We start from the raw sequence: 26,035 nt of genomic DNA, 5'->3' as shown, positions 1-26,035 counted from the left end.
ATCATTAATATAAATAATTTTTATGGCCGTTGAATAAGAAATGTATATAATTACAGTACTGTATTAGACTTACGGTACCTAATTTACATACTGTACAGACGATAGCAAACTCAACTTACCCGCCTAAACTCTCCGTAGCGTGGCGCTAGATGGCGGAAAGTATATATATATAATTATAATAAAGTTACAATAAATTAAGTTAATATATAATTATATATACAGTACCTAATTTATATATAATTTATATATAATACTGTACAGACGATAGTAATCTCTCCGTAACGTAGCGCTGGACGGTGGAAAGTAGTTCGGCTGCCCGATGACGTTTTACTGAATTATAAAAGTTTTTTTTACCTTTTTTTATGGATACAGTCGCAATTTTTTCGCCGTCATATAGGAATCCGGACTATGGGAACCCATCTTATAGGGTGGTCTACTGTATATAATATCACGCTTCTTCCTCACCATGAAGGCCACTTGATGTACAATACTACCATTAAAATTGTTTTGTCAGTAAGGTACTTACGTTTTGACAGTTTCTTTATTGTATTTTTAGTACATTCAATGCAAATCAAATGCCAGACCACGAAAAGTGTGTACATTCAGAAAAACTATTTGAATTCTTCCAAAATTCTTCTTGCGCTAATGTATAAAATGCAAAGAGTTGAATAATAAATGAATGGGCATGTCAATAATAGTACTTTCTTATTGCAAAGATTATATGTATATTAACCTAAATAATGTATATTAATGCTAGAGTTGAAAGTACTGTCGGGAAATTATTAACGTTATGCACACTATTAAATAAAAATATAAAAGCAAGTAATTTATAGGCTTTTTCACGTGTTTTAATAAAATTCAGGAAAGAAGAAAGAGAAAAGCAAATTCAATTAATTAGAATAATTTTAACTTTTACGTATAACACAATACATAATCAAATACTCGTCTTATTATTAATATAGAAATAATGGTAAAAACAATCATCTCTCTAATGTGTGATAATAGTATGGATATCGCATCCGTAGGAAACCTGTACATTTCAGCTTGGTTAATGATTATTTACAGTTATCAATTTATATTTTTGCACATCTTTGTCAATAGATGGAAGCAGTTGACAGTAAAACAAGCTTAACCTTACAACAATGGAGTAGTCAGCTGCAGCGCTATCACTTAGTTGTGGAGAAGAAGCGTGGGAAATTTTTTATGAATTTTCCCACACGTTTTTCTCATTTTCGTTCCGGAAAATTTTTTTAAACAGTTACGTCTAATAAAAAATTCATTCTTTATTGTAACACAATTCTTTTTTATGTGAATTTTTTTCGCGGTAATTTTCGCCTAAAACTTTTTTTTCAAATTTATATTAAATTGTTCTATAATTTTCTATCCATTACGACTTTTTCAAAAGTTTTGAATTTATTTTTAATTTTATATAATTTTTTAAAGTTTCAGGCATTTAAGTCATGATGACTTTTTTCAACCTGCGAATCAAATTCATGAAAATGTAATTGACAGTTAACGAATTTCATTTATGACGTAACGGTTATGTTTACAACCACGACACCTGGCGGCCTTACCCCTGGACTGTAAAGTGGGTGAAGGTCGTTTCGTGTTCTACTTTCTGTAGAATTGACGTAATCATTGTAAATAAAAAAATTTCAGTATATCTTTTATTTAATTTTAAAATTTGTTGTTCAAATTTACACCCAAATATTAAAGCAGGTTAAAATATTAGCATTTGGTAAATATACTTAATTTATGTATAATAAATATAAATAAAATTTTAAGAAAAAACAAAACAACAAAAACATGTGGAAATATTTTTTTATATTCATCTTCAGATTTATTACATATGTTATATTAATTCACTGGTATTTAATTTTAGAACAATATTCACTATATGGCATGCGTCAGAAAATAAACTATAACTTTTGTAAAAGACACTTCCATGAGAGGGTCCTATGCACACCGATGCAAAAAGGCGACAGTCTACGTCACCAATCTAATGTGTGACCTACTTTCTCTAACAGTAAAACGAAGTAAGTTACAGTACAACGGTACTGTAACTTACTTCGTTTTTCGTTACTTCGTTTAGTCTAGATGTATAATTAGTGATTATTATAAACACTAATTATAATAATCAAAACAAATTCTTAATGTTCTTCTAAAATCCTCTAATCGGTCTTTGATATAGTTCTACGCAATAGCAGTAAATCGGTAGACATGTCTAAATAACAAGCTTATAAACACTAAAAAACATAAATGTTTCGAGATTAGAACTAGATAATTATATGCACAAATAAATTAGTAGTCCAATAATACATACTTTCACTTATATCCAAGTATTATATCGAAAGATCTGTTCTCGCTTATTCTCGAAAATAAATTATTTTTCAACTTTTCTTTCTGTAAAGTATCATCTTCTGAAACAAGTTTTAAATTCACAGTAAACATTTCACTTTTTATCCATTAAAAACAATGCAAAATATATCCATCTACGTAATAAAAATTTATCGCAGTGAACTTCGAAAGATAACAAGAAGATGCAAACAACAAACCGCACTGTACGAAATCTGACGCAAACTGATGCCTCTGGGATAAGTCTAGATGACTGTAATGTCACGTGGCATTGAAACTTTCCTGCTAGACACTAAAAATTTTATTAAATTTTTAAATTAATTCGTTCAAATTTAAATAATATAAAATGTCTACATCTGTTTAATAAAGATTAGTAATGTAATACAGTACAGTCCCGAAAACTCGGCACTCGATAATCCGGCACTCCAGATAACTCAGTCACACCCTGGCAGGGCAAAAAACCCCTTAATTAATTAATTTTCATTATAGACAGCTTTATGCCTCATAAAGTATTTTTCTGGGGTCTGTCTTATCAGGAAAATTACTGTACACAGTGTATTCATTAATTTTCATTTTCATGTAGTAAAGGCTCTATGCCTTCATAAAGTACGTACTTTTCTTTTGTTTAAGGGTATTTGGGCAGTTTATTCTCTGTTGTATTCTCAAGGAAAACAATACATACAAGTACAGTACAGTATTTTCTGAGAAAACACTCGTACTTATTTTTTTTAACCCCATTCCCGATAACCCGGCATTTTCACAAACTCGGTGCTCATTAGGCCGAGTTTTCGGGACTCTACTGTATCTCAAATATGCAAATTACATATGAAAACAACACTGCACAAATTCTCTGGCCACGTTAAATCTAAATATAGAACGATCATGTAACCGAATGATAACACTAATATGAAGAAATATGTTTAAAATGTAATGTTTGTGTACAAATTAATAATAATTATTTAATAATGCTTTCATCCATTTTAAGTTGATATTGTAAAAATTAAGCTATTTATTTTGTGTTTGGCTTTTATTATTTAGAGTTTCCGAGTATTCTACTGTAAAATTCAATTTAGTAAACAGAAACAAAGATAAGATATTAAATATAAACAGCACTATACAATAATATTTACGTAAATTGTGAGTGTAAACACAGAAAAAAAACGAATTATATCAAAGCTGACATCCCTCCAACACTGCTTATAAATTCATTTATTGTTATTTTTTTCTACTAAAGATTTACTTGTGTTTTGAATTATTTTATTACATAGACTTTTTTAATGACATTACCTCTGTTTATTGTGATTAGGCATACTGCTCAGTAAGAAATTTATTGAACAGAATTAATTGTGCTATTATTTTTAATTTGACTCGATACAAGGTCAAAGTCTTGCAGGTGATTGATACACCTCATCTCTCCCCGCAGCAGATTCCTGTAACACTGAAGTCATCTTTCTCCTCTCGGTGATGTGATCGCAGAGGTCTTCTGTTGACCTCTGCGGAAAATAAATATCAATAATTCGATTATAATCGCGTTATTTTAAAATGAATAATCTCTAAATACTCAAACTTGACCCAGAAATAATTTAATTTTTTCCATTAGTATTTTTTAAAATAATTTTATAAAGTTTTATAATAGTCTACCATATTTCAACGGTGTATGTTACTTAAATTTTATTTATTTCTCGGTCACGTGATGGAAGAGGTCAACAAAAGAAAGTTTGTACAAATTTTAAACCAATTTTTGGTTTAACCGGTAACAGTTGGGCAAATAAATACAGTCGACCCCCCCTATAACGCGGTAGATACGTTCCGCTTTATAAGAATTTCGCGTTGTAGGAATCCTCAAATACATGAGCCAATCACAGCCCGGCATGTGTGCAGTTTACGGACTACGGCTGTTTGAAAAGTTTTCTTTAATAAAATTAATCGATTCTAGACTAATTTCACCCAACATTTCCAAAAGACGTATATATTTTTTAAGAATAATCCGTATAAACTATGCTTTAAACGAAAAATTGTAGGATTACTTACCGAGTGCGCATCGTTTGACCACGCCATTGCTTAAGCTTGTTTTCGTCGCGGAGCAGCGCACCAAACGGCGGCCGCGTTTTCTGATAAATTATTTTTCTGCGAAAAATTTGTTGAACTTTGGAGACATCATTAATAGAAATATAATTTTTATGGCCGTTAAATAAGAAATGGTTTTTAGTAGGTCCACTGCTCGTTTAAACTCAACGATTTGTGCAATATCCGCTATTGGTCTAGATTCGACCAATCCTGTCGTATAAACGTCATCGCTGACACGAGTCGGCAACGACGTTTTACCAAATTATACGAGTCTCTTTTAGCGTGTTTATACGAATACGGTCGCAATTTTTTTCGCCGTAATATACGAATCCGAATTATATGTACCCGTTTTATAGGGGGGGTCTACTGTATTTCTGTAACCTGTAACACTTCAAACCGGGTATAAATATTAAAAAAAAACAAGTTGAAACGTAAGACTGATACTATGCATAAAAAACATAATTATTTATGTTTTACATAAGTTATAATCTTACAAAAACGTTTTAAACGTAAACTCACAACGTTTAACAGTTTAGTCTATCCATTCATTATGCGGTGTTTCGTAACTAATAAATACTTGTAATTTCATAAAAAAAAGGGTTACACGATTTTTTCATAGAAAACCTAATATATATTTCAACAGAATTTACATCACTGCTCATTTTAAATTCTGTCTACTGAATGATTGAAATAAAATTTGATCACGTAGTTTCGTATAGCTCCAAAGACAGGATGCAACTGTTAGAATCTTCCAGGATGTCCACAATTTCCAATGCAACCAACTTCTCATCTTCACTTCTATTTAATAATTTCCGATTGTCAGACGAATTCATATTGTGTTTTAAATTGGCAAACCAATTAAAATAAATCACCGGGAAAACAAAATAGGCCAACAAAATAAATGTCTACGTTAATTACGTTCATTACTTGAAGGAAATCGATAAAAAGTGAGACAGGTTTTCTGATATCGTATAAATTATTTGAAAACTTTCCCTCGAGTGAGAGAACAAGATAAATCTTAAATTTATTCGTATAACTATATTCTTATTTTTCATATTATTTTTCAAAAGTATTCAGATATTTCACTAATCCATATAAATGTAAATGGAATTTATTATTCTGTAAGAGAGAATAAAGAGGAAATTCACATGCTTTAAGTTTATTTTTCTGTCATTTCTAGCCTTTAAATAACGTTGATTTTCACCATATCAATGGTGGTCAATAGCAATCTTCCACACCTTGATTTCGTTGAGAAAAAGTTATTTTAATTTATATAACAAAAATTCATAATAGTTTTTAATATGTTAATTACACTTCATTTGACTTCTACGGACAGTTTGGTGTATTTTATTTGTTGATTTCGAACATATTTAATAATCAGCTCATACTTAAGGTATTGTCGAAACACTAATTAATGTAAATTGTTTGCTAATTAATCCTGTAACACTGAAAAAGTTCGTCACAGATAAACACGTATAATTTCATAAATGGAGGTTAGACGATTCTTTAATATAAAACCTATTATATATTTCAAAAGAATTCTACATCATCACACATTTTAAATTCAGTTTACTGGCCGACTGAAATAAGATACGATCATGTAAAGTTTCGTATTGCTCCAATGACAGGATACAACTGTTACAGCGTTCGAAATTGTCCACAACTTCCAATTCAACCAATTTTTCGTCTTCACTTATATTTAATGATTTTCGGATCTCAGACGAATTCAAGTTGTATTTTACGTTGGTGAATCTATGTATTCTAAAAAAATTGCCCGAAAAATATTTTACGCCAATAAAATAAATGTCTACGTTAATTACATTCATTACTTGAAGAAAATCGATAATGCGTGAAACAGGTTCTCTGATATCGTATAAATTATTCAAAATCTCTTCATGAAATAATAGAACAAGATAAATCTTGAAATTATTCGTACAATTCCAATGGTTCGAGAAGTTATTTACGTAATCCTCTCGTTTTTCGTATTTTGCGTCAGTCTTGTCGAAATATAAATACAATTTTTTGAACTCATACAAGTTAAATAGCTGTTGATAATCAATCAGCGTTTTCCAATTAATAAATTCCACATTTGAATGAAAACGAAATTGTTCCCAATTTCTTTTATATTTGAATTGTTTGTGAGCGAGGAGAAAGAATTGAGGCGAAAACGTTTCTTTGTCGACATATGTTAAAAACTTTTTGGGTAAAGGTTCATCCTTATATAATCCGATTAAAAATAACAACTCCATATCACGAGTATAATATGGAAAAGAAATATAACCGATATATACACATAAAGCTGTAAGAAATTCGCCAAATGTCCGATGAACAAAACTGTATCTAATGATATTATCGCATTCAGAAAAGGAATCCAGAGTAAGAATGTCCACACCAGTAATGAAATTGTGTTCACTTTCATTCGGAAATAAAGTTTCCAAATCTTGTGATGTGATAACATCTTCGCCTCTCTCTAATCTTCTTAATTTTATAAGCAAATTTTCTCCTACAAAATATTTCCCTTGTTTAAATTTATCTTTTTGATTAGTTTTTCTCACGTAACGTTCAGTTATAAGAGTAAATATCCTAATGTATAAATCAGCCATAGTTTCAAGTTTTTCCATTTCTCCATTTCGATGAAGGCAACACAACATGTGCAGCATCAGAGGACATTCTGATATTTCTCTGTAAAAGTCATTCTTTTTCAAAGCAGAAATCAGTTCACTCGCTTTACTGTCATCTTCTCTAAACATTAATTGAATATATTTTTCTTGATATTCTGAAGAGAACCCCTTTATCGATATCCTCATCTTCATGTCCTCTCTGATCTCTTCCGCCGCTTGAGGTCGACTCGTTACCAAAATAGTCATTGTGCGAGAAATATCGAAAGATTCCTCTCTTATAAATTTTATAATTTTAGATTTATCTACAATCTCATCGAACCCGTCTAAAATCACCAAAACATTCAGTTTTTTATCTATCAATTTCCAATTTTTATCAGTTAACTCATGAATATCACCGAGTAATACATCTGTTACACTTTTATCACCTAATTCTCTTAATATTACAATAAAAGCTAATTGAAAATGTTTTAGATAATTGGAGGATGCCCAATCGTAGGCAATTTTCTTGCATAAAGTAGATTTACCATAACCGGGATCTCCTGTTACTAAAATAGTTTGATGTCCATCTCGTTCTACGGCAAATATCTCATTCAGACGTATTTTATATCCGCTTTCATTTCCAAATAAATCTGCTTTCTCTACAGTTAATTTTACAAAGTAATCCTTTAGTGGAAAATCGTTCCTCCTTCCTTCCCACAAGAAAGATTTCATGTAGGAAAAGTAAGTCACATATTTTTCCTTCAACTTCTGGCAGTAATTGTCGAACATTTCTGTAAGTAAAAAACATTATAATCAAACGTCGTGTTAATTTTTTTATTTTATTTTCGTATTTGTTATTATATAGAAACTTATTTCGTAGTTATGATAAATTTCCTCTATTTGTCTTAGTACTATGATGTATACTAGTGTTGCTTTTAATCTTTCATTTATCGCTGACCGGTAAAAAACACGTGACTGTGGATTGTGCTTATTTATTAAGCTTATAAGTGCTTATGAAGTTACCGTACGTAACAAAGTACGTTCACTAACTTTACATTAATATTTAAATGTTTCTTGTAATCAATTGTGTCAAGTAATGACAAAAATTTTTTGCGGATCTTTTACCAGCGGTTGAAAAACACTGACGTTAATTACTATTTAGATAAAGATTCGTAAAATACGTGGAAACTTCACGAAAATCTCAGTAAGCAGATAAGGATGGAATATGGACAAGTGACTTTCGAAAAGTCGTGATGTACAAATGTCTGTGTACTGAAGTGAATTGAAACAGATACATTCATTAGTTACTCTTAAAAATTTTTACCGGTCTTTCGATTAAACGAAATTTATAAAATACAATTATATAGTACAAGTTTGGGCAAAATGTATAACAGTAAATTAATTAAAGGCATTGATTCTCAGCACAAAAAACAGAGATTAAAGTTATTACGATGTTTTCTTTGTATGTTTATTACTAAGACATGCACTTACCATTCGTATCTTCGTCTTTTTTCTTTAAGCGTCTTGCATTCGGGTTTTCAGAATGAATTTCTATTCTCGGTCCAACGTGAACTTGTGTACAGTTCTTGAACATCGTCGAATATTGATTACAATTCTCAACTGAAATTAATGTTCAATTGAATATAATTTGTACTGAAATATTTAACTAAACAGGAGTTGAATGATAACGAAAAGTTATTTATACAATATAAAAATTTTCTTGCCTAAGATGATAATTCAGATAAACAATTATTTCTGTGTAAAGAATAAATATATCCGTAAATTATTATTAATTTTTAATATTTAGCACACTTTTCGAAATTTTTCATTGTACAATTTTGTTATTTTTGTTCCCAATTCATTTCTAAAAATTTCTAAATAATTACTTTTTTCTATGGTAAGCATTATGAAGATGTTCGTAAGAAACTAATGTAATGTATTGTTAACATTTAGTAAAGTTTAACCATTTAAAATATTATTTTATTCTATCAATTTCCTTTGTGTATTTTATAACAGCTTGCATCGACCACTTTTCGTGAAATCGTTATAAAAGTAAAAAGCTAAGACGTAAATAAATTCTGAAAAATATCTTCCTTTATATCAGCTTTGAAGTTTATTACTAAAAACAGAAAAACTAAAGCATTTACCGTTTAAAAGTTCCTTGAACATACTTTCATTTTGCCTCACTCCATTGCTTCTATCCATTGCCTGTAATTAAATGGCATATTTATTACAGTCTTTTGTCTACAAAATTGTTGTCCAACCGAAATTGTTTGCTGGGCCAAAACCAAAATTAAAAATATACTATGATACGCTTCTTGTCTAGTCTTCTCAATGGTTAGTGAGCGCTAAGATTGGCTTTACTTTACTTCTAGACTTATTACACCACCACAGGACATCAAATTAGTTTTAGAAAAACACTATTTTATTTTCAGAATGCATTTCGGACATTGAGTCCCTCATCAGCTATTTGCTACAAAAATTAATAGGAGGTTAACAATTTTATAAAAAGGCCGTGATTGACATAAATGAACAAAAATGTTTACTTACATTTGACATGTGGGTTCGACGCGTTGAACATTAATTAAAAGATTAAGCATACGATATACAAGATTTCTCGTTAAAAACGGTAATGTTGGTGCAATAACGTAATAATAAACAGAGGTACTGGTAAAACAGTAAAGTTATAAAAATATACATTGTTAACAAAATGATAAGTAAATTCACAGTAACACGAACAGAGTAAGAAGACGATTCGAAGTACATTCCAGGGTGACTGTCACCCTCACCCCTATCCGTTTTCACACCTCTCCCCTCCCCCCACGCCTCCTCTGGTCAAATATGCGTACCACGATTCATGTAATTTTTGGCCAGAGTTATTATTCATGATTTTCTCTTTGTTTTTAATTATTTCTAAGTGTTCGTACCATCTTCTTTTATAAGTATTTGGTTCCTTTCTAAGTATTTTGACAGTATCCTTTACAATCTGACAGCCTTCATTATTACAGTGGGCGGCTACAGCCGAGCTATCATTGTTGTGTGCTATGGCAGAGATATGTTCATTGAAACGGACCTTTAATTCCCTACTAGTTTCACCAATGTAAGATTTGGGTGTGGTACAGTCGCACTCAAATTTGTAAACAACGTTTTTTTGGTCCCATATGTTAGCTTTCCTGTTAGGTACGTTTATTTCCTTATGTAAGCTGTTGCGATGTTCGGGTACCAGAATAATATTATACTTAACTAATTTACTTTTGATTCTTTCAAAAATATTCGTAACGTAAGGAATTTATAAGCAGTACTGTCAATTGGTTGTTTGTGTGCATTAACATATTTTTTATTAAGCCAGTTACTAATCATGCGCTTGCTATAACCGTTCAATAAGTATGTTTTTATGATGTCTTCGATTTCATTGGATATATCGGTATCATATGTGGTACGTTGCATAATTTTATCCAAGTACATGTAGAAAGTATTCTTTTTTATATAAGTTGGTACTTCAGATGTAAAGTGTATGACGCTGTCAATAGTACAAGGTTTTTTATATTTTTTAAAGGTTGTTTTGTCTTTGTGTCTCGTGACGAGAATGTCTAAGAATGGTAACTGACAGTTGCATTCAGGTTCTAAGTCAAATTTAATGTCATTATCTATTTTATTTACGTGTTCCAGAATTTTATCCGCCTGTATGATGTTGTCATCATATATGAGAAAACAGTCGTCGACGTAACGGTACAGTTCTATTATACCCTTGATATTGACAACGTCATGATCGATATTGCACATACTTAATTCAGCAAGGATTGGTCCTATTATTGAGCCCATGGGGATACCATCGCATTGTCTAAAGAATCTTTTTTGGCTGACAAAATAATTATTTTCCAACACAAGAGTTACCATATCTATGATCCATTGCTGACAGTTTTGGGTTTTTAATGTAGCTAATATTCTGTTGCGTTTAATGGACGGATACATGCTGCGTACGTCCAAGGAGGCAATCCTGTAGGTGGGCTCGAACTTTAAAGTTTTGAGTTTTTGTATAAAGTAGTCAGTGCACTGTATGCTATAAGGGGATTTAACGAGGGTGTTTAGTTTTTCTTTTAAAATAAGTTCTAAATTATAAAAGATATATCCTTTTATATCTACCAGAGGTCTATAGGAGACTGGAACTTTATGGGTTTTAACCCTGTAAGAGAACTTGAGTGTTTTGTTTTCACTATTGAGAATAAAATGTTTTTCTGTTTGGCTAATAAGATTTTGTTTCTCAAGGTTAACAATTGCCTTTTTTAATTTTTTGTTAAGAAGGTTAGTTGGATCATTATGCAGTTCAATGTACGTATTTTGATTCAACAGTTGTTTGTAGATGTCTGCGTCTTGCTCATTATTCACAATTATTACTTGTTTTGTTTTATCTGCTTTGGCTATTATTAATTTATTAGCAGTTGAAAAACTTTTTAGGTTTTCTATTTTGTGCCTATACTGGATTAATTTATTTTTTCTATTTTTATTAACTTTATATTTAGACAGTTCGTACTGTAATTCTTCCCTCAAGTTAACTTTCTGTTCCTGTGTTGTATCGGATAAACAAATGATGTTTTCTAAACTGAGAGCCCACACTTTCCTGTCAACAGTGTTGGGACTGTTAAAACTCAAGCCTTTGCTTAGTGTTTTTCTAATATCAATCGGTATTTGGACATTACTTAAGTTGACTATTGTGCTATTCAGCCAGGTCTCTCTTTCTTGAATAGTTGGGTAATTTAGTTTTTTGACAAGTTTCTGGTACTTTTTGTTAAAATAATCCTGATTATTTTTTGTTAGGGGTTCCTTTCTGTTGGTGTTTGAGTCGTTTCTTAGTTTCTTGATTTGTCTAGTGAGTTTTTTAACCCTGTATTTTTTACGGCGAATAACAGATTTCATTATTATTTTTTCCACAATAACTACGTCATGTTTCTGCTTATCTTTTGCAATGCTGGCCTTTAATTTTAAAGTTGGTAGGGATAGGCCCTCTCTGAGACAAGTTTTTAAATACCAAATGAGACCAAAAAAACGTTTTTTGGGGGACCAAAAAAACGTTGTTTACAAATTTGAGTGCGACTGTACCACACCCAAATCTTACATTGGTGAAACTAGTAGGGAATTAAAGGTCCGTTTCAATGAACATATCTCTGCCATAGCACACAACAATGATAGCTCGGCTGTAGCCGCCCACTGTAATAGTGAAGGCTGTCAGATTGTAAAGGATACTGTCAAAATACTTAGAAAGGAACCAAATACTTATAAAAGAAGATGGTACGAACACTTAGAAATAATTAAAAACAAAGAGAAAATCATGAATAATAACTCTGGCCAAAAATTACATGAATCGTGGTACGCATATTTGACCAGAGGAGGCGTGGGGGGAGGGGAGAGGTGTGAAAACGGATAGGGGTGAGGGTGACAGTCACCCTGGAATGTACTTCGAATCGTCTTCTTACTCTGTTCGTGTTACTGTGAATTTACTTATCATTTTGTTAACAATGTATATTTTTATAACTTTACTGTTTTACCAGTACCTCTGTTTATTATTACGTTATTGCACCAACATTACCGTTTTTAACGAGAAATCTTGTATATCGTATGCTTAATCTTTTAATTAATGTTCAACGCGTCGAACCCACATGTCAAATGTAAGTCCACATTTTTGTTCATTTATGTCAATCACGGCCTTTTTATAAAATTGTTAACCTCCTATTAATTTTTGTAGCAAATAGCTGATGAGGGACTCAATGTCCGAAATGCATTCTGAAAATAAAATAGTGTTTTTCTAAAACTAATTTGATGTCCTGTGGTGGTGTAATAAGTCTAGAAGTAAAGTAAAGCCAATCTTAGCGCTCACTAACCATTAAAAATATACTGTGGGCCACACGTATTTATTTACAACAAAACATATACAATTGTACAGCGTTTTGTATGCATTTAATGTGAAACGTGCTTTTCATTTTTTCACTTAACTTTTTTAATATCAACAGGTATTTTTGACTTTGTACAACATAATTGGTACAGTAGAGCCTCGATTATCCGACTCAATTGGGGACTAGAGTTGGTCAGATAATTGAAAAGTCGAATAACCGAAAAGTATGAAAAAATCCATTATTAGTGTAGTATATTATTATATCCCCTGTATAATAGTATATTAGTATATTAGTATATCGCTATTAACCTACTTCGCTTTGAATTTTCCTCCATGTTAAGCCTATTAAATTTTTTTTAAAAATAATAATTGTCGCTATTGCATCGTAAAAAATTATTCCTTTATTTTGCACAAAATAAATACAGTACTGTACTGTATATTAAAAAATATGTAAAAATATACAGCCAGCTAGTATTCACCCTACTATAAACCTTTCGCCTCCTGTAAGTTTTATAAGAATGTCCCGGGAAATCCAACACTAGCTGTTCTCAAGGTCATTCAGCTGTAAACACAATGACTCATCAGTGTCAAATTTTGCAGAAAGGCGAGACCATGGAAAATAAAGTTTGAAGCTTTTTCTTAAAAAATAACGCATTTCTTTCGTTTTTTTCAGTTTTAAGTACTTTTTATGTTTAATTATAATGTAATTAAAAATTGATCGGAGAGGAAGCGGTTAATTTAAAGAACAACGTCGAATTATATATTTAATATTATCTTATGTCAATAAGATAATGTTAAATATATACTTATAAATTTATAAATATGAAAATCTTTCTTGAAATTCTCTTAGTAGATTAGTAATTTCTTATGCATATTTAGAAAAATGTTTTTGTAACTATTAAATTTATGTAATTTTAAACGATGAATTGTACAGTAGTTTATGAATTTCACTGACTTTCATAATGTTTGCGTTTTGCTGTGAATGCTTGTATATTTTGATAGCTCACTGTGATCAATATGTTTTCACCTTGAAGCTGCTTCTTAAGTTTGTTTAAATTTATTGTGATATTAGTAAGGAAACATAAATCCAAAAGCCATTGTTCATCATATAATTTAGGAACATTGTGGTCCCTTTCATTCATAAAAGTTAAAATATCTTGTCTCAATTTTCAAAAACTTTTATACATTTTTCACGACTTAATTAGCAGAGATAGTTAAACAAAATAACGATATTAAAAATAGCTCAGAGGTCATAGAAATGAAAAGCAGTAACTAACGGTCATCAGATTTTGAAATGACCTACAGAACATAACCGTTACATGAAGCGCCCTTTGGTGGCTGACTATAATCAAATAACTTGCACAGTAAAACGTAATTAAACCCTTTATAAATCTGAACACGGAATGACTTGAAATTTTAAATTTATATGCACGTGTAAATGTGTAATTCTAATTAAATTTTATTATGCTTATTTCCAATAAATTTTAAAAAAACAAAAAAATTTCTTATCGTATATTGAAAACACAAAAGATTGTTGTAACTTGAGAACGTGTCTATGTTTGAAATTTACTACACATATTGTGTAAATATAAGAACAAGTAATTTCATTATACCAAAACACTAATTTAAAAATATTTCTTGTTGTAAACATATTGATTAAATATATATATTTACAGTATGTACTGTACCTACATGTATATTATATGTAATGCATTTGAAGATTTATTAAAAAATATTTAATACTGTTTTAAGGGGGTGTGTCAGAGCTGTCAAGCGTGCGAGTGAACTTTTTTTGAGAGGTTGGTAGAACAAGTTTGGGATGGAAATAACAAAAAATTACGCAATGTGGTATGTACAAATTAGAGCTGTTGACATTAATTTAACATTGGGAATGATTAAAATACTATTAATAATTGCCGGAATTGAAATAAATCCTGGTCCTCTCCCCCGCTCACCACTTCGGTCAAGTCAGTTGGATATGCAAAAAAGGGGGCGGGGTAGACCTAGGAAGGAAAGTCACAAGGATGAAGAAAGGGAAACACAGTTACTGGAAATTTTAAGTGAGGAATACCAAATTGAAGAAAAGGTCGAAAGAAATAATGGGACCCCGAGAAATTCGAAAATTCAGGATTATTTTAAACCGGCAAGAGAAACCGAAAAACAAGGTATTGACGATTCACAATATACGTTAAGATCTATATATGAATTAATTCAGGAAAAATTTTGCCAGTTAAACTTAGAAATTCAATCAATAAAAGCTGAAGTTAATAAGATAAAAGAAGAAAATAATAGTTATAAAGAAGAGATGAAGATAATTGGTTACAAGATACAAAAATTAGAAGAAAATTATAAAAATAACGAAAAGATAAAAGGTATGTTGGAATTCGAATTTGATAAATTGGTAAATGAGACTACAAATAAGAATATAATAATTTTTAATTTTCCGGTTAAAACATGGAACGTTGTTCAAGAAATCAAACAATTTATTAACGAAGAATTAGGTCTAAAAAATATAGAAATTGAAGGACTAGTTCAACTTAAAAATAGTAAGAATAACCTAATAATAAAAGTAATTCTGGAATCTGTAAAAGATAGAAATTTAGTTCTCAAAAGATTTTGGACTTTGAAACCAAAAATTGTTAATGAAACCGAGAAAAAAATAATAATTACAACGGATTTGTGTATTAGATCAAGAATTAGAAGAAAAAAACTACAGGATCAAATTAAAGTGGAAAAAACTACTAAAAATAAAATATTAATAAGAGATGATTACTATATTAAGGATAATATAATATATACAATTGATATGAATACAAACAAGATTCTTCAAATGGATTGTTCTCTTAGAAATACACAGACGATTAAAAAGAACAGGACTGACAAGAGAATCATACCGAATTAAGTTTATATTCCTCTAATAAGAAAACAGTAATTGAAAAAAATTGTAATAAAAGCTTAGTAAAACTGGAAAATAGTAAAGTAAAAGTAAAGGAAAAAATGTTAGTAATGTAATGGTAGTAAAAATATGAGAGAGACTAACAAAAAAAAAAAAAAATTTTCTGTCCAATAGGGTTTTGGTGAATATAGGGTCTTTGTGGGAAAATTATAAAGTCTTACTAAAGAAATTCATAGACCCTAACATTATTGGTTCTACGGAAACCTGTATGATAATTTGAAGTGACAGTTAAAGTTAATAATTAATAAACACTTGATCCTAGTATTTAGTAAAGCAAAAAATGAAGAAACAAGAATAAATTAATCTACTATGTTGAAGTAGCTATCATAAATATGAATTTAATAATGAAAATAAGATCTATGTAATGTAAAAACATTGAGATATTGTAAACGGAATAATGAATAAATTTGAAGTGTATTTAAAACGGGTAAAAAGGTACATACTGAATGTGATGTATAAGTTAAAATATAATTAGATGTAGAAATAAATCTATGTAGATAATCAAGAAATTGTGAAATCCAACCACCCTGATTGTAACAGACGGAAGGCGAATGCTTATCGAAAAGTTAATGTATGTAAAGTTCTAATAATTGTATAAACATCCCCCTTGTAACAGGCTATTGCCTATTACGTTAATAAACATTCTATTCTATTCTATTCTATAATACTGTTTTAATTTCTGATTATACGTGATAAAGTATTATACATCATATTAATGTATATATTTGACTATACATATGCAATTTCAATGTAATAGAAATCTATAAAACATAATTTCTGTTTTATAGAACTGCACAAAATCATTGAGTGGGCCGCAGGTTGGACATCGCTGATCTAGAGAACAGTTAAAAGAAAATTAAGTGAAAATTATAAAGTGTATTTTATATCAATGCACCTATAACCTTATTAAGGCAATCTCTTTGAGTACGAATATGTGAAAGTACTGCTCCTAACTTCGCTGTTCTATTGTTGAGACTACCTACTAGTCATAATGCATGGAAATATATTTAATTTAATTGTCGTTATTTGTTTTTTTTCTTATTATTGTGGAGTTAAATAACAAAGCTACTTATTTTAGTTTTTTGGACGATATCAAACATAGTCTTGCAGTCATTGTAAAGTAATAATTAACTTACAAAAAAATTTTTTACAGAGTAAAATACATGTTGCCGACTTACATTTGCAGCTTGTTTGTAATTAACTGGACAAACAACGAAATTCTTGTCCTTACTTGCAACTTCTTCTTCTTCCATTACTTTAATTTAAATTTAATAATTTAAACATAAGATTTTAAATTTTTCACAAATTTATGCGTTTTACTCCAATTTTGATTAGAAATATAATTTTAAATTAAACGTTTAAATATTTACCTTATGTGTAACACTCGAATATAATTCTACCAATGCTGATCTTCCTATACAAGATGCTGTTGTAGCCGAATTCTGCATTAATAAGCATATACAAATTTTAATGATTACTGTAACATTGTAGTCTGTATATATATTGTGTACATGTCAAAGATAATCATTTATTATATAATATGAATCTACTATGTTTTATGCTTAAGAATTTATGTGATAGTTATTTATAACTGACATTTAACAGAATGTATATGTAATTACAGTTTATTTGTTTACGCAAAATATTCAAAAATTTACACTTCAAAGATTGTGTTCTGTAGATATAAAAACAACTGGTAATTTAAAATATTATAAGAATAATATTTTGAATTACGAATTTGCAGCCAAGTCGAGCTTCCGGTCTTTACCGGGAATTATTAACATAAAAACACACAATAACCGCCAAAAATGAAATTTTACAGGAGAAACAGAAGGGATTTAATACTGCATAGAATAGTGTAAGGTTTTTCCGTGTGAAGATCAATTGAAGGTTGTAATCATGTCATTTCTAGATTACGCACTGACTAACTTCAGTAGAAGAAAACATTTGTTCTTATACGAGGTTTCCCGAGGAATCTGATATGTCAAATTATATACATCTTATTATAAGTATGAGTATAGCCAATTCAACTCGTCTGAGAATTTTTCAATGCACGTGTACTCCAAGGGTCTGCACAATTTAAGTTATTGGTATGTCTACGAAGATATATTCTATAAAAGATTTTTGCTCATCTCTAGATTTCTTTCATAATGAATATACTTGTTTCGAAAACTTGAATATAAATGTCGGCAATATCATAGAAGACAGAATTTAGGCCTGCATCTGTTGTATAAAGAATGTAAGCAATGTGTAAATTATACTTTTTTAAGTATAATGCTAATATGTTATGAAGTAGTGACTATTGTCATCTATTCCCACAAAATGAAACTTTATACGTTTTTAAAATGAAATATGATGACAGATTGTATTAGACACAAAATTTACTTTGTGCTAATGTGTTTCACTCCTTAGTGTTATTCGTCAGAAAAAATTACACAACTCGTTGCTGAAACTTTTACATATTTATTAATATTTAAAATCTTCCAAAACTTACTTGTGTGTCAACTGTCGAACTTGTGTTGTCGTGGCCGAAACAAGATAAATTGAAAATGATCTTTACAAATATTACAAGCGTTGCAAGGTGCGGAAGTGAAATCTAAAAAGTTCAAAAAAGTAAAAATTTATAAAGAATTAAATGAAGAAAATTTCAAAATTTATCATTGAAAGATTAACACTAACGTGTAAAATATTACTCGTATAACTTAGCCTGTAAAGCAACAAAGACAATATCTACTTTCACAGGCATGTCAAGCAAACGAGTTGAAAGTAGACAGGCAGATTTCAACATGTCGACTCGAATCGATACGTATTTCCACATCACATACCTATTAAAAATAGCGAATATAAAATATATCGTATTTGCTCTAATTTTTTCAGGTTTTAAAACCCCATAATAAGAACTCTCTAATGATACAAGCCTTATTGTCTGTCACTAACTCGATTACATCATTTCAATGATTGTATCAAACCAACCTTTGTAACAGCAAATATTTAAGAGATAAAAACTCTGAAACTAACAATTAAATCCAAAATGCTTAATAAATAGTGTGTGCTTCATCTGTTATATGATTTTTTTATTAATTGAAACACCTGTAGGTTTTTCTGCATTTATATGGCGTAAAGTCTGTTATTGAGATTTAGTTACTAAATTGTGTAATTAATAGTAACTTATCGCAAAGATAATGTTTATTTAATTGAATAATAATATTACATTTTTACCATAATTAATGATATTTATTTTGATTTAAAATCATTGCTATTTTAATCTGTACCTATATAAATATAAAAATTATAGNTAAATTAAATGTTTAAATATTTACCTTATGTGTAACACTAATATAATTCTACGAATGCTGGTCTTCCTATGCAAGATGCTTTTGTAGGCGAATTCTGTAATAATAAGAATAAACATATTTTAATGATTACTATAACATTGTAGTCTGTATACAGTATATATTGTGTACATGTCAAAGATAATTATTTCTTATTTAATATGAATCTACTATGTTTTATGCTTAAGAATTTATGTTATAGTTATTTGTAACTGACAAAATATATGTGTAATTACAGTTTATTTATTTACGCAAAATATTCAAAAATTTACACTTCAAAGATCGTGTTCTGTAGATATAAAAACAACTCGTAATTTAAAATATTATAAGAATAATATTTTGAATTAAGAATTTGCATCCAAGTCGAGCTTCCAGTCTTTATCGGGGCTTATTAACATAAGAACATACAGTAACCACCAAAAATGAAATTTTACAGGAGAAACAGAAGGGATTTAATACTGCATAGAATAGTGTAAGGTTTTTCCGTGTGAAGATCAATTGAAGGTCGTAATCATGTCATTTCTAGATTACGCACTGACTAACCTCAGCAGAAGAAAACATTTGTTCTTATACGAGGTTTCCCGAGGAATCTGATATGTCAAATTATATACATCTTATTATAAGTATGAGTATAGCCAATTCAACTCGTCTGAGAATTTTTCAATGCACGTGTACTCCAAAGGGTCTGCACAATTTAAATTATTGGTATGTCTACGAAGATATATTCTATAAAAGATTTTTGCTCATCTCTAGATTTCTTTCATAATGAATATACTTGTTTCGAAAACTTGAATATAAATGTCGGCAATATCATAGAAGACAGAATTTAGGCCTGCATCTGTTTTATAAAGAATGTATGCAATGTGTAAATTATACTTTTTTAAGTATAATGCTAATATGTTATGAAGTAGTGACTATTGTCATCTATTCCCACAAAATGAAACTTTATACGTTTTTAAAATGAAATATGATGACAGATTGTATTAGACACAAAATTTACTTTGTGCTAATGTGTTTCACTCCTTAGTGTTATTCGTCAGAAAAAATTACACAACTCGTTGCTGAAACTTTTACATATTTATTAATATTTAAAATCTTTCAAAACTTACTTGTGTGTCAACTGTCGAACTTGTGTTGTCGTGGCCGAAACAAGATAAATTGAAAATGATCTTTACAAATATTACAAGCGTTGCAAGGTGCGGAAGTGAAATCTAAAAAGTTCAAAAAAGTAAAAATTTATAAAGAATTAAATGAAGAAAATTTCAAAATTTATCATTGAAAGATTAACACTAACGTGTAAAATATTACTCGTATAACTTAGCCTGTAAAGCAACAAAGACAATATCTACTTTCACAGGCATGTCAAGCAAACGAGTTGAAAGTAGACAGGCAGATTTCAACATGTCGACTCGAATCGATACGTATTTCCACATCACATACCTATTAAAAATAGCGAATATAAAATATATCGTATTTGCTCTAATTTTTTCAGGTTTTAAAACCCCATAATAAGAACTCTCTAATGATACAAGCCTTATTGTCTGTCACTAACTCGATTACATCATTTCAATGATTGTATCAAACCAACCTTTGTAACAGCAAATATTTAAGAGATAAAAACTCTGAAACTAACAATTAAATCCAAAATGCTTAATAAATAGTGTGTGCTTCATCTGTTATATGATTTTTTTATTAATTGAAACACCTGTAGGTTTTTCTGCATTTATATGGCGTAAAGTCTGTTATTGAGATTTAGTTACTAAATTGTGTAATTAATAGTAACTTATCGCAAAGATAATGTTTATTTAATTGAATAATAATATTACATTTTTACCATAATTAATGATATTTATTTTGATTTAAAATCATTGCTATTTTAATCTGTACCTATATAAATATAAAAAGTTATAGTCTAATTAATAAAAATGTTATTAAATCTATCGAATATTTACCTGTTCTAAGTTACTTTTATCGGTTTGTTAATCCGGCTGATAATATACTTGTATTGAAAGTTACATCAGCAATTTTCCATTTATTCACTTTCTACCTGGATCCAGCACAACAGAAAAGTTTTTAAATGATTCATTCTAGAAGTGTAGAGTATTTCATAACAATGCGCAATCAAGTTGTTTCTCTTCGGGAAATTTTACTGATAAGATTATTAATCATTTATCCCTGAACACCTACTTGTAGCAAAGGTCGTGTATTGATAATATGCAGATTCATGAGAAAACATTGAGAGATGACTGCATTCTATTTACACTCAGACTTTGGTGCATGCTATAGCAAATAAACTGGCGTATAAAATGTATTTACTACTGTTTAAATACAGCGTAACTGCATCGACGTCATAACTAAATCCTGTGACATTATTTTATAATATTGAATGTATCGTTGATCGAAGAACACGAAGCTTTTTTAAATACATTCAGTCAGTAGATTGTAACATTACTATGAGAACACATGTAATCACTATAAAAATACATCTGTATTGATCATTGTCTTCCTGTCAACTAAATAACAGGTGAGATCCTCTACCTGTAGTAAAAGGAGCAATCTGCTTAAAGCACGGAGAGAACTTTACACAATTCGAAAATGAAACTATATTTTAACCATGAAATGTTCTACTGTTACGTTGCAATACTTTGATAAAATTGTAAAATACATAACTTGATAAGTGTAAATAAGCTACAACCGTGTTTAAGTGCTAATCTTGCTTATTGTCTCATAGTCAGAGGAGTGTTAACCATACTATTATCATATATTTGATAAGTAATTAATATTCTATATACGTCTTCGTGAATAAAGAAAATTAATATTTATCTTCGGTAGTGTATTTAACTAAATAGTTCTATTTTTCAATCGGTGAAAAACACAAGTGAACATTATTTTAATTAATTTCTTTTGTTTATTTTTCTTTACATTTTATTAAAAAATTTAAAACAAATACGCAAATTCTATATAAGGTTTTTATTTCCTAATTGTATTATCAGTTCACACATATAACTAATTTTACGATAAAAAAAAACGACCAATATATCAATTTATACTTTCTAATTATTTCATTTTTTGCATGTTATTTAGAAGCTCAGGTATAATTTTTATATTATTTTCTAATCATATCCAGTTATTTTACTAATCCATATAAATGAAAATGGAATTTCCTATTCTGTATAAAAGATTAAGGTGACAATTTACATGCTTTCAGATTATTTTCCGTCATTTTTAACCTTTATATAACGTTGATTTTCAATATATCATTGTTGAACAATATCAATTTTTCACAATTAATTTTGATGTCGTTAGGTTAAATTTATTTATAAAGCAAATATCCAAATAGTTTTTAATATGTTTATCTCACTTGATTTCACTGAACTTCATACTTTTTTTACGTGCAGTTTCGTGTATTTTATTTTTTTTATTTCGTATGTGTTTGATAATCGCCTTATATTTAACGTGTGAGGATCAAAAATTTTGTGTTATAAACCTTAATCTTTTATAAATTTTAATTAAACTTTAAATGCAATTCTATAAAGACGGAACAAGTTTTAAAAACAAGGGCTGGTTTTACGGAAATTCAACCGAAAAACTTTTCGATAAAATCAATTCGAAACTCAATACTCACGAGTTGGGTTCCTTGGGAAGGCCCGAAAGGAGCACTTCATATAAAAAGGTAGACACGATGAGTAAGATCGAGGAAGTTATGATTTGATTGTGTGTGTGTGTGTGTGTGTGTGCTTCACGTCTACCTACCGCCGAGAATGTCTTTGAGAGACTGTTCCTGTTCGTCAATCTCCTCGCCTACTGAACTCTAAGACCTCAACAACTCACCTACTTAACTTCGAAGAGAACTGTTCCGGAATGTAAAAGGATTTGGGACTTTATTACTCGATTCACAGTATAACATAAGGTATTTATCCTGCCGGCGCATTATTGTACGCTGTCTCTCTCTCTCTCGTTAAAACCTGATAGCGAATGCGATTGTAAATCAATGCAGAACGCGATTCAAGTAGCTTACATTTAGCACAATACTAACTTTTGTATACTTAAATGAATTATGATGTATAAAATAACTTAGATATATTTTAAATAAACAGTTATTTATGTTATAAACATTTCAGAGTGCTCTTCTTCCGTCCTTCTCTCCGTTCACTCCATTCCGGGTCCTCATACGTAACCGCTCGCGCAAACTTGTTGTCTATATACCAACCTAACGATACAGTGGTGTCATCCTGACGTGGTATCGAAGAAGAGATACCGGCCCAACGGTCACAAACGTATTGTCGAAACATTAATTAAAGTGTTTGATAATTCAGTTAATTACAACATCAAGTTGATCATCTTTAATTGCAATTTAATACTTTTGTAAAATCTATAAATCTCTACATTCGAAATATAATTTATAACAATGTAAAGATTCGTGTTTACCGTACTGTTTAATTATTAACAAACAATAGAAATTTCAGCTTCATTTCTATTCACAAAGAGTACAACAATTGAATTTAATATATTTTTTGCGCATTATTTGACAGGAAAACTACACTTTACAATCCTGTAACACTGCGAAACAGGCGTAAATATCTTCAAAAATACAATTTGAAACATAAAACTTATATTATGTATATAACAGTATATTGTGCAATCAGTTTATAACACAAATTATAAACTAATTGCAATTACGCAAAATAACATTACTGGAAGTTTGGCACACGAGCGGACCGAATAAGACAATTTCCATGAATGCCATAATCGCTAATTGTAAATGAATTATTGTGCAGTATTTCGTGGTTAGACTACACCTATAACAGTACAGTTGAACCCTCTATAACACTGTTGATAAATACGTTTTATATAAATTCCATGTTATACGAGTCGCTTAGATTTTACAAATACGTGAGCCGTTCACAGCCCGGCACACGTATTTGTAAAATTTAAGTGACTCGTACAACATGGAATTCATATAAAATTGAATTATTTACAGTGTTACAGGGGGGTCAACTGTATATTGCTAGAACTTCAAAATAATATATAAACAGAGGGTTTATACATAATTTCCATTTTCATAATTATCGTGTTATAGATGTAGTCAACCACAAATACAATTATTTAACTTTCTTATAAATTATAATCTCACAAAAATGTTTCAACCGACCTCACACAACGTTTAACAATTCAGTGTATCTATTTCAATTTGTGGAAATTAGTCACTGATAAATACGTGTAATATCATAAATAAAGGTTACACGATTCTTTTATAAAAAAAAACTTAATATATATTTTAAAAGAATTCTACATTATTGCACATTTTAATTTCAATTTACTGGCAGACTGAAATAAGATACGATCGCGTAAAGTTTCGTATTGCTCCAATGAGAGGATGTAACTGTTAGATTGTTCCAAATCGTCGACAGTTTCCAATGCAACCAACTTCTCGTTTTCACTTATTTTTAACAATTCCTGGATTTCAGACGAATTTACATATCACAGGGATTGAAAATAGAATTTAGGCCTGCTTCTGTTGTATAAAGAATGTAAGCAATGTGTAAATTATTCTTTAACATATTTAAGAATAATGGTAAAATTGCATATTACAGTACTGTGTAATCAAATATGCTTTTTATCGCTTGACCACTGGAAGGTCACGAAGTGTGGAAGAAGTTACGGCTGAACGTATCCAATAATTCTCAACGAGAAGGGGTCTTACTGTACTTCATCAATTAAAATTGTACACGGAATTTGTATGATAATAATGTACATAAACTTTTACATTTAATAATACTTATTAAATTTAATATTAGGCTAATCGTATAAATATTCGATATTTCTCGAAGTTAAGCGTTTTTTCACTAATTTAAAATTGTGTGTAAGCACGTATAAAATCATTTCGATAAAAATCTTTTACATTGAGTATACGGTAGACTAATGTACTGTGGAATGTAGTTTCTTATATATGTTATGAAGTAGTGACTATTGTCATCTACTTTCACAAAATGAAACTTTATACGTTTTTAAAATGAAATATGATGACAGATTGTATTAGACAAAAAATTTACTTTGTGCTAATGTGTTTCACTCCTTTGTGTTATTCGTGAGAAAAAAATTACGCAACTCGTTGCTGAAACTTTTACATATTTATTAATATTTAAAATCTTTCAAAACTTACTTGTGTGTCAACTGTCGAACTTGTGTTGTCGTGGCCAAAACAAAATAAATTGAAAATGATCTTTACAAATATTACAAGCGTTGCAAGGTGCGAAAGTGAAATCAAAAAGTTCAAAAAAGTAAAAAGTTATGAAGAATTATATGAAGAATTTATCGTTGAATGTTACTCGTATAAGTTAGCCTATAAAGCAGGGGTGGCCAACATGAGGCCCGCCGGGAGTCGTGTTGCGGCCCGCGGAGCTAGGTCAAATGAACATAAATGTTAACTTTATTGTACATATCACCAAATGAACATTAGAAGAGTTAAGAAGGTTTGGAAGAGTTCTATGAAACGTATTTGGACAAGGATAAATATCTTGCGTTTTACAAACATTCTCTGTCAATGGTTTCGCTATTTGGAAACACTTATGCGTGTGAACAACTTTTTAGTCGTATGAAGTACATCAAATCACAAGTGAGAACACGAATTACTGATGTTCATTTGGAAAACTGTTTGCGTGTAGCGACTACATCAGTCCAGATCAATTTTGATGCACTTACTTGTTAGTTCTGTAAAACAAAGTCAGATGTCTCACTTTTAAATATTTTTAAATTGTCTAATAAATATGTTTCTCGGTTATTAAATAAATGATTCTCGGTTATGTTTTATTTTCTTCAAAAAAATAAATATACCTAT

General features: G+C 29.8%; 2 protein-coding genes across 7 annotated transcripts in view; one reads left to right on the top strand and one right to left on the bottom strand.

Annotated features, from left to right (window-relative positions):
* Positions 1-4,791: 4,791 nt before the first annotated feature.
* The window catches only part of LOC111632600, a 39,845-nt gene continuing 18,601 nt past the window's right edge, over positions 4,792-26,035 (bottom strand). The window contains exons 1-7 of one of the 6 annotated variants that reach the window (XM_023377078.1): positions 18,545-18,876; positions 18,360-18,461; positions 17,236-17,307; positions 17,044-17,120; positions 9,170-9,230; positions 8,514-8,642; positions 4,792-7,813 (exon numbers count right to left, since the gene is read on the bottom strand). In XM_023377078.1, coding sequence (XP_023232846.1) covers positions 5,964-7,813; positions 8,514-8,642; positions 9,170-9,230; positions 17,044-17,118 — 2,115 coding nt within the window. In that variant the 5' untranslated portion in view covers positions 17,119-17,120; positions 17,236-17,307; positions 18,360-18,461; positions 18,545-18,876 and the 3' untranslated portion in view covers positions 4,792-5,963. Of the gene's footprint in view, positions 7,814-8,513; positions 8,643-9,169; positions 9,231-17,043; positions 17,121-17,235; positions 17,308-18,359; positions 18,462-18,544; positions 18,877-20,306; positions 20,324-21,149; positions 21,429-26,035 lie in introns of those variants that run through there. The other 5 variants (XM_023377079.1, XM_023377080.1, XM_023377081.1 and 2 more) reach the window with 5 other exon arrangements.
* On the top strand, positions 14,668-15,917 carry LOC111632604. The gene is made up of 2 exons (XM_023377089.1): positions 14,668-15,074; positions 15,140-15,917. The coding sequence occupies exons 1-2, from the start codon at positions 15,009-15,011 to the stop codon at positions 15,809-15,811; spliced, it is 738 nt and encodes a 245-aa protein (XP_023232857.1). The 5' UTR covers positions 14,668-15,008; the 3' UTR covers positions 15,812-15,917.

Source organism: Centruroides sculpturatus, unplaced genomic scaffold, assembly GCF_000671375.1.
Source record: "Centruroides sculpturatus isolate CEXI.00-Female unplaced genomic scaffold, Cexi_2.0 scaffold689, whole genome shotgun sequence".
Taxonomy (NCBI): Eukaryota; Metazoa; Arthropoda; class Arachnida; order Scorpiones; family Buthidae; genus Centruroides; species Centruroides sculpturatus.
Note: the sequence above shows the minus strand (reverse complement) of the source record. Positions and strands in the feature narration are given on the sequence as shown.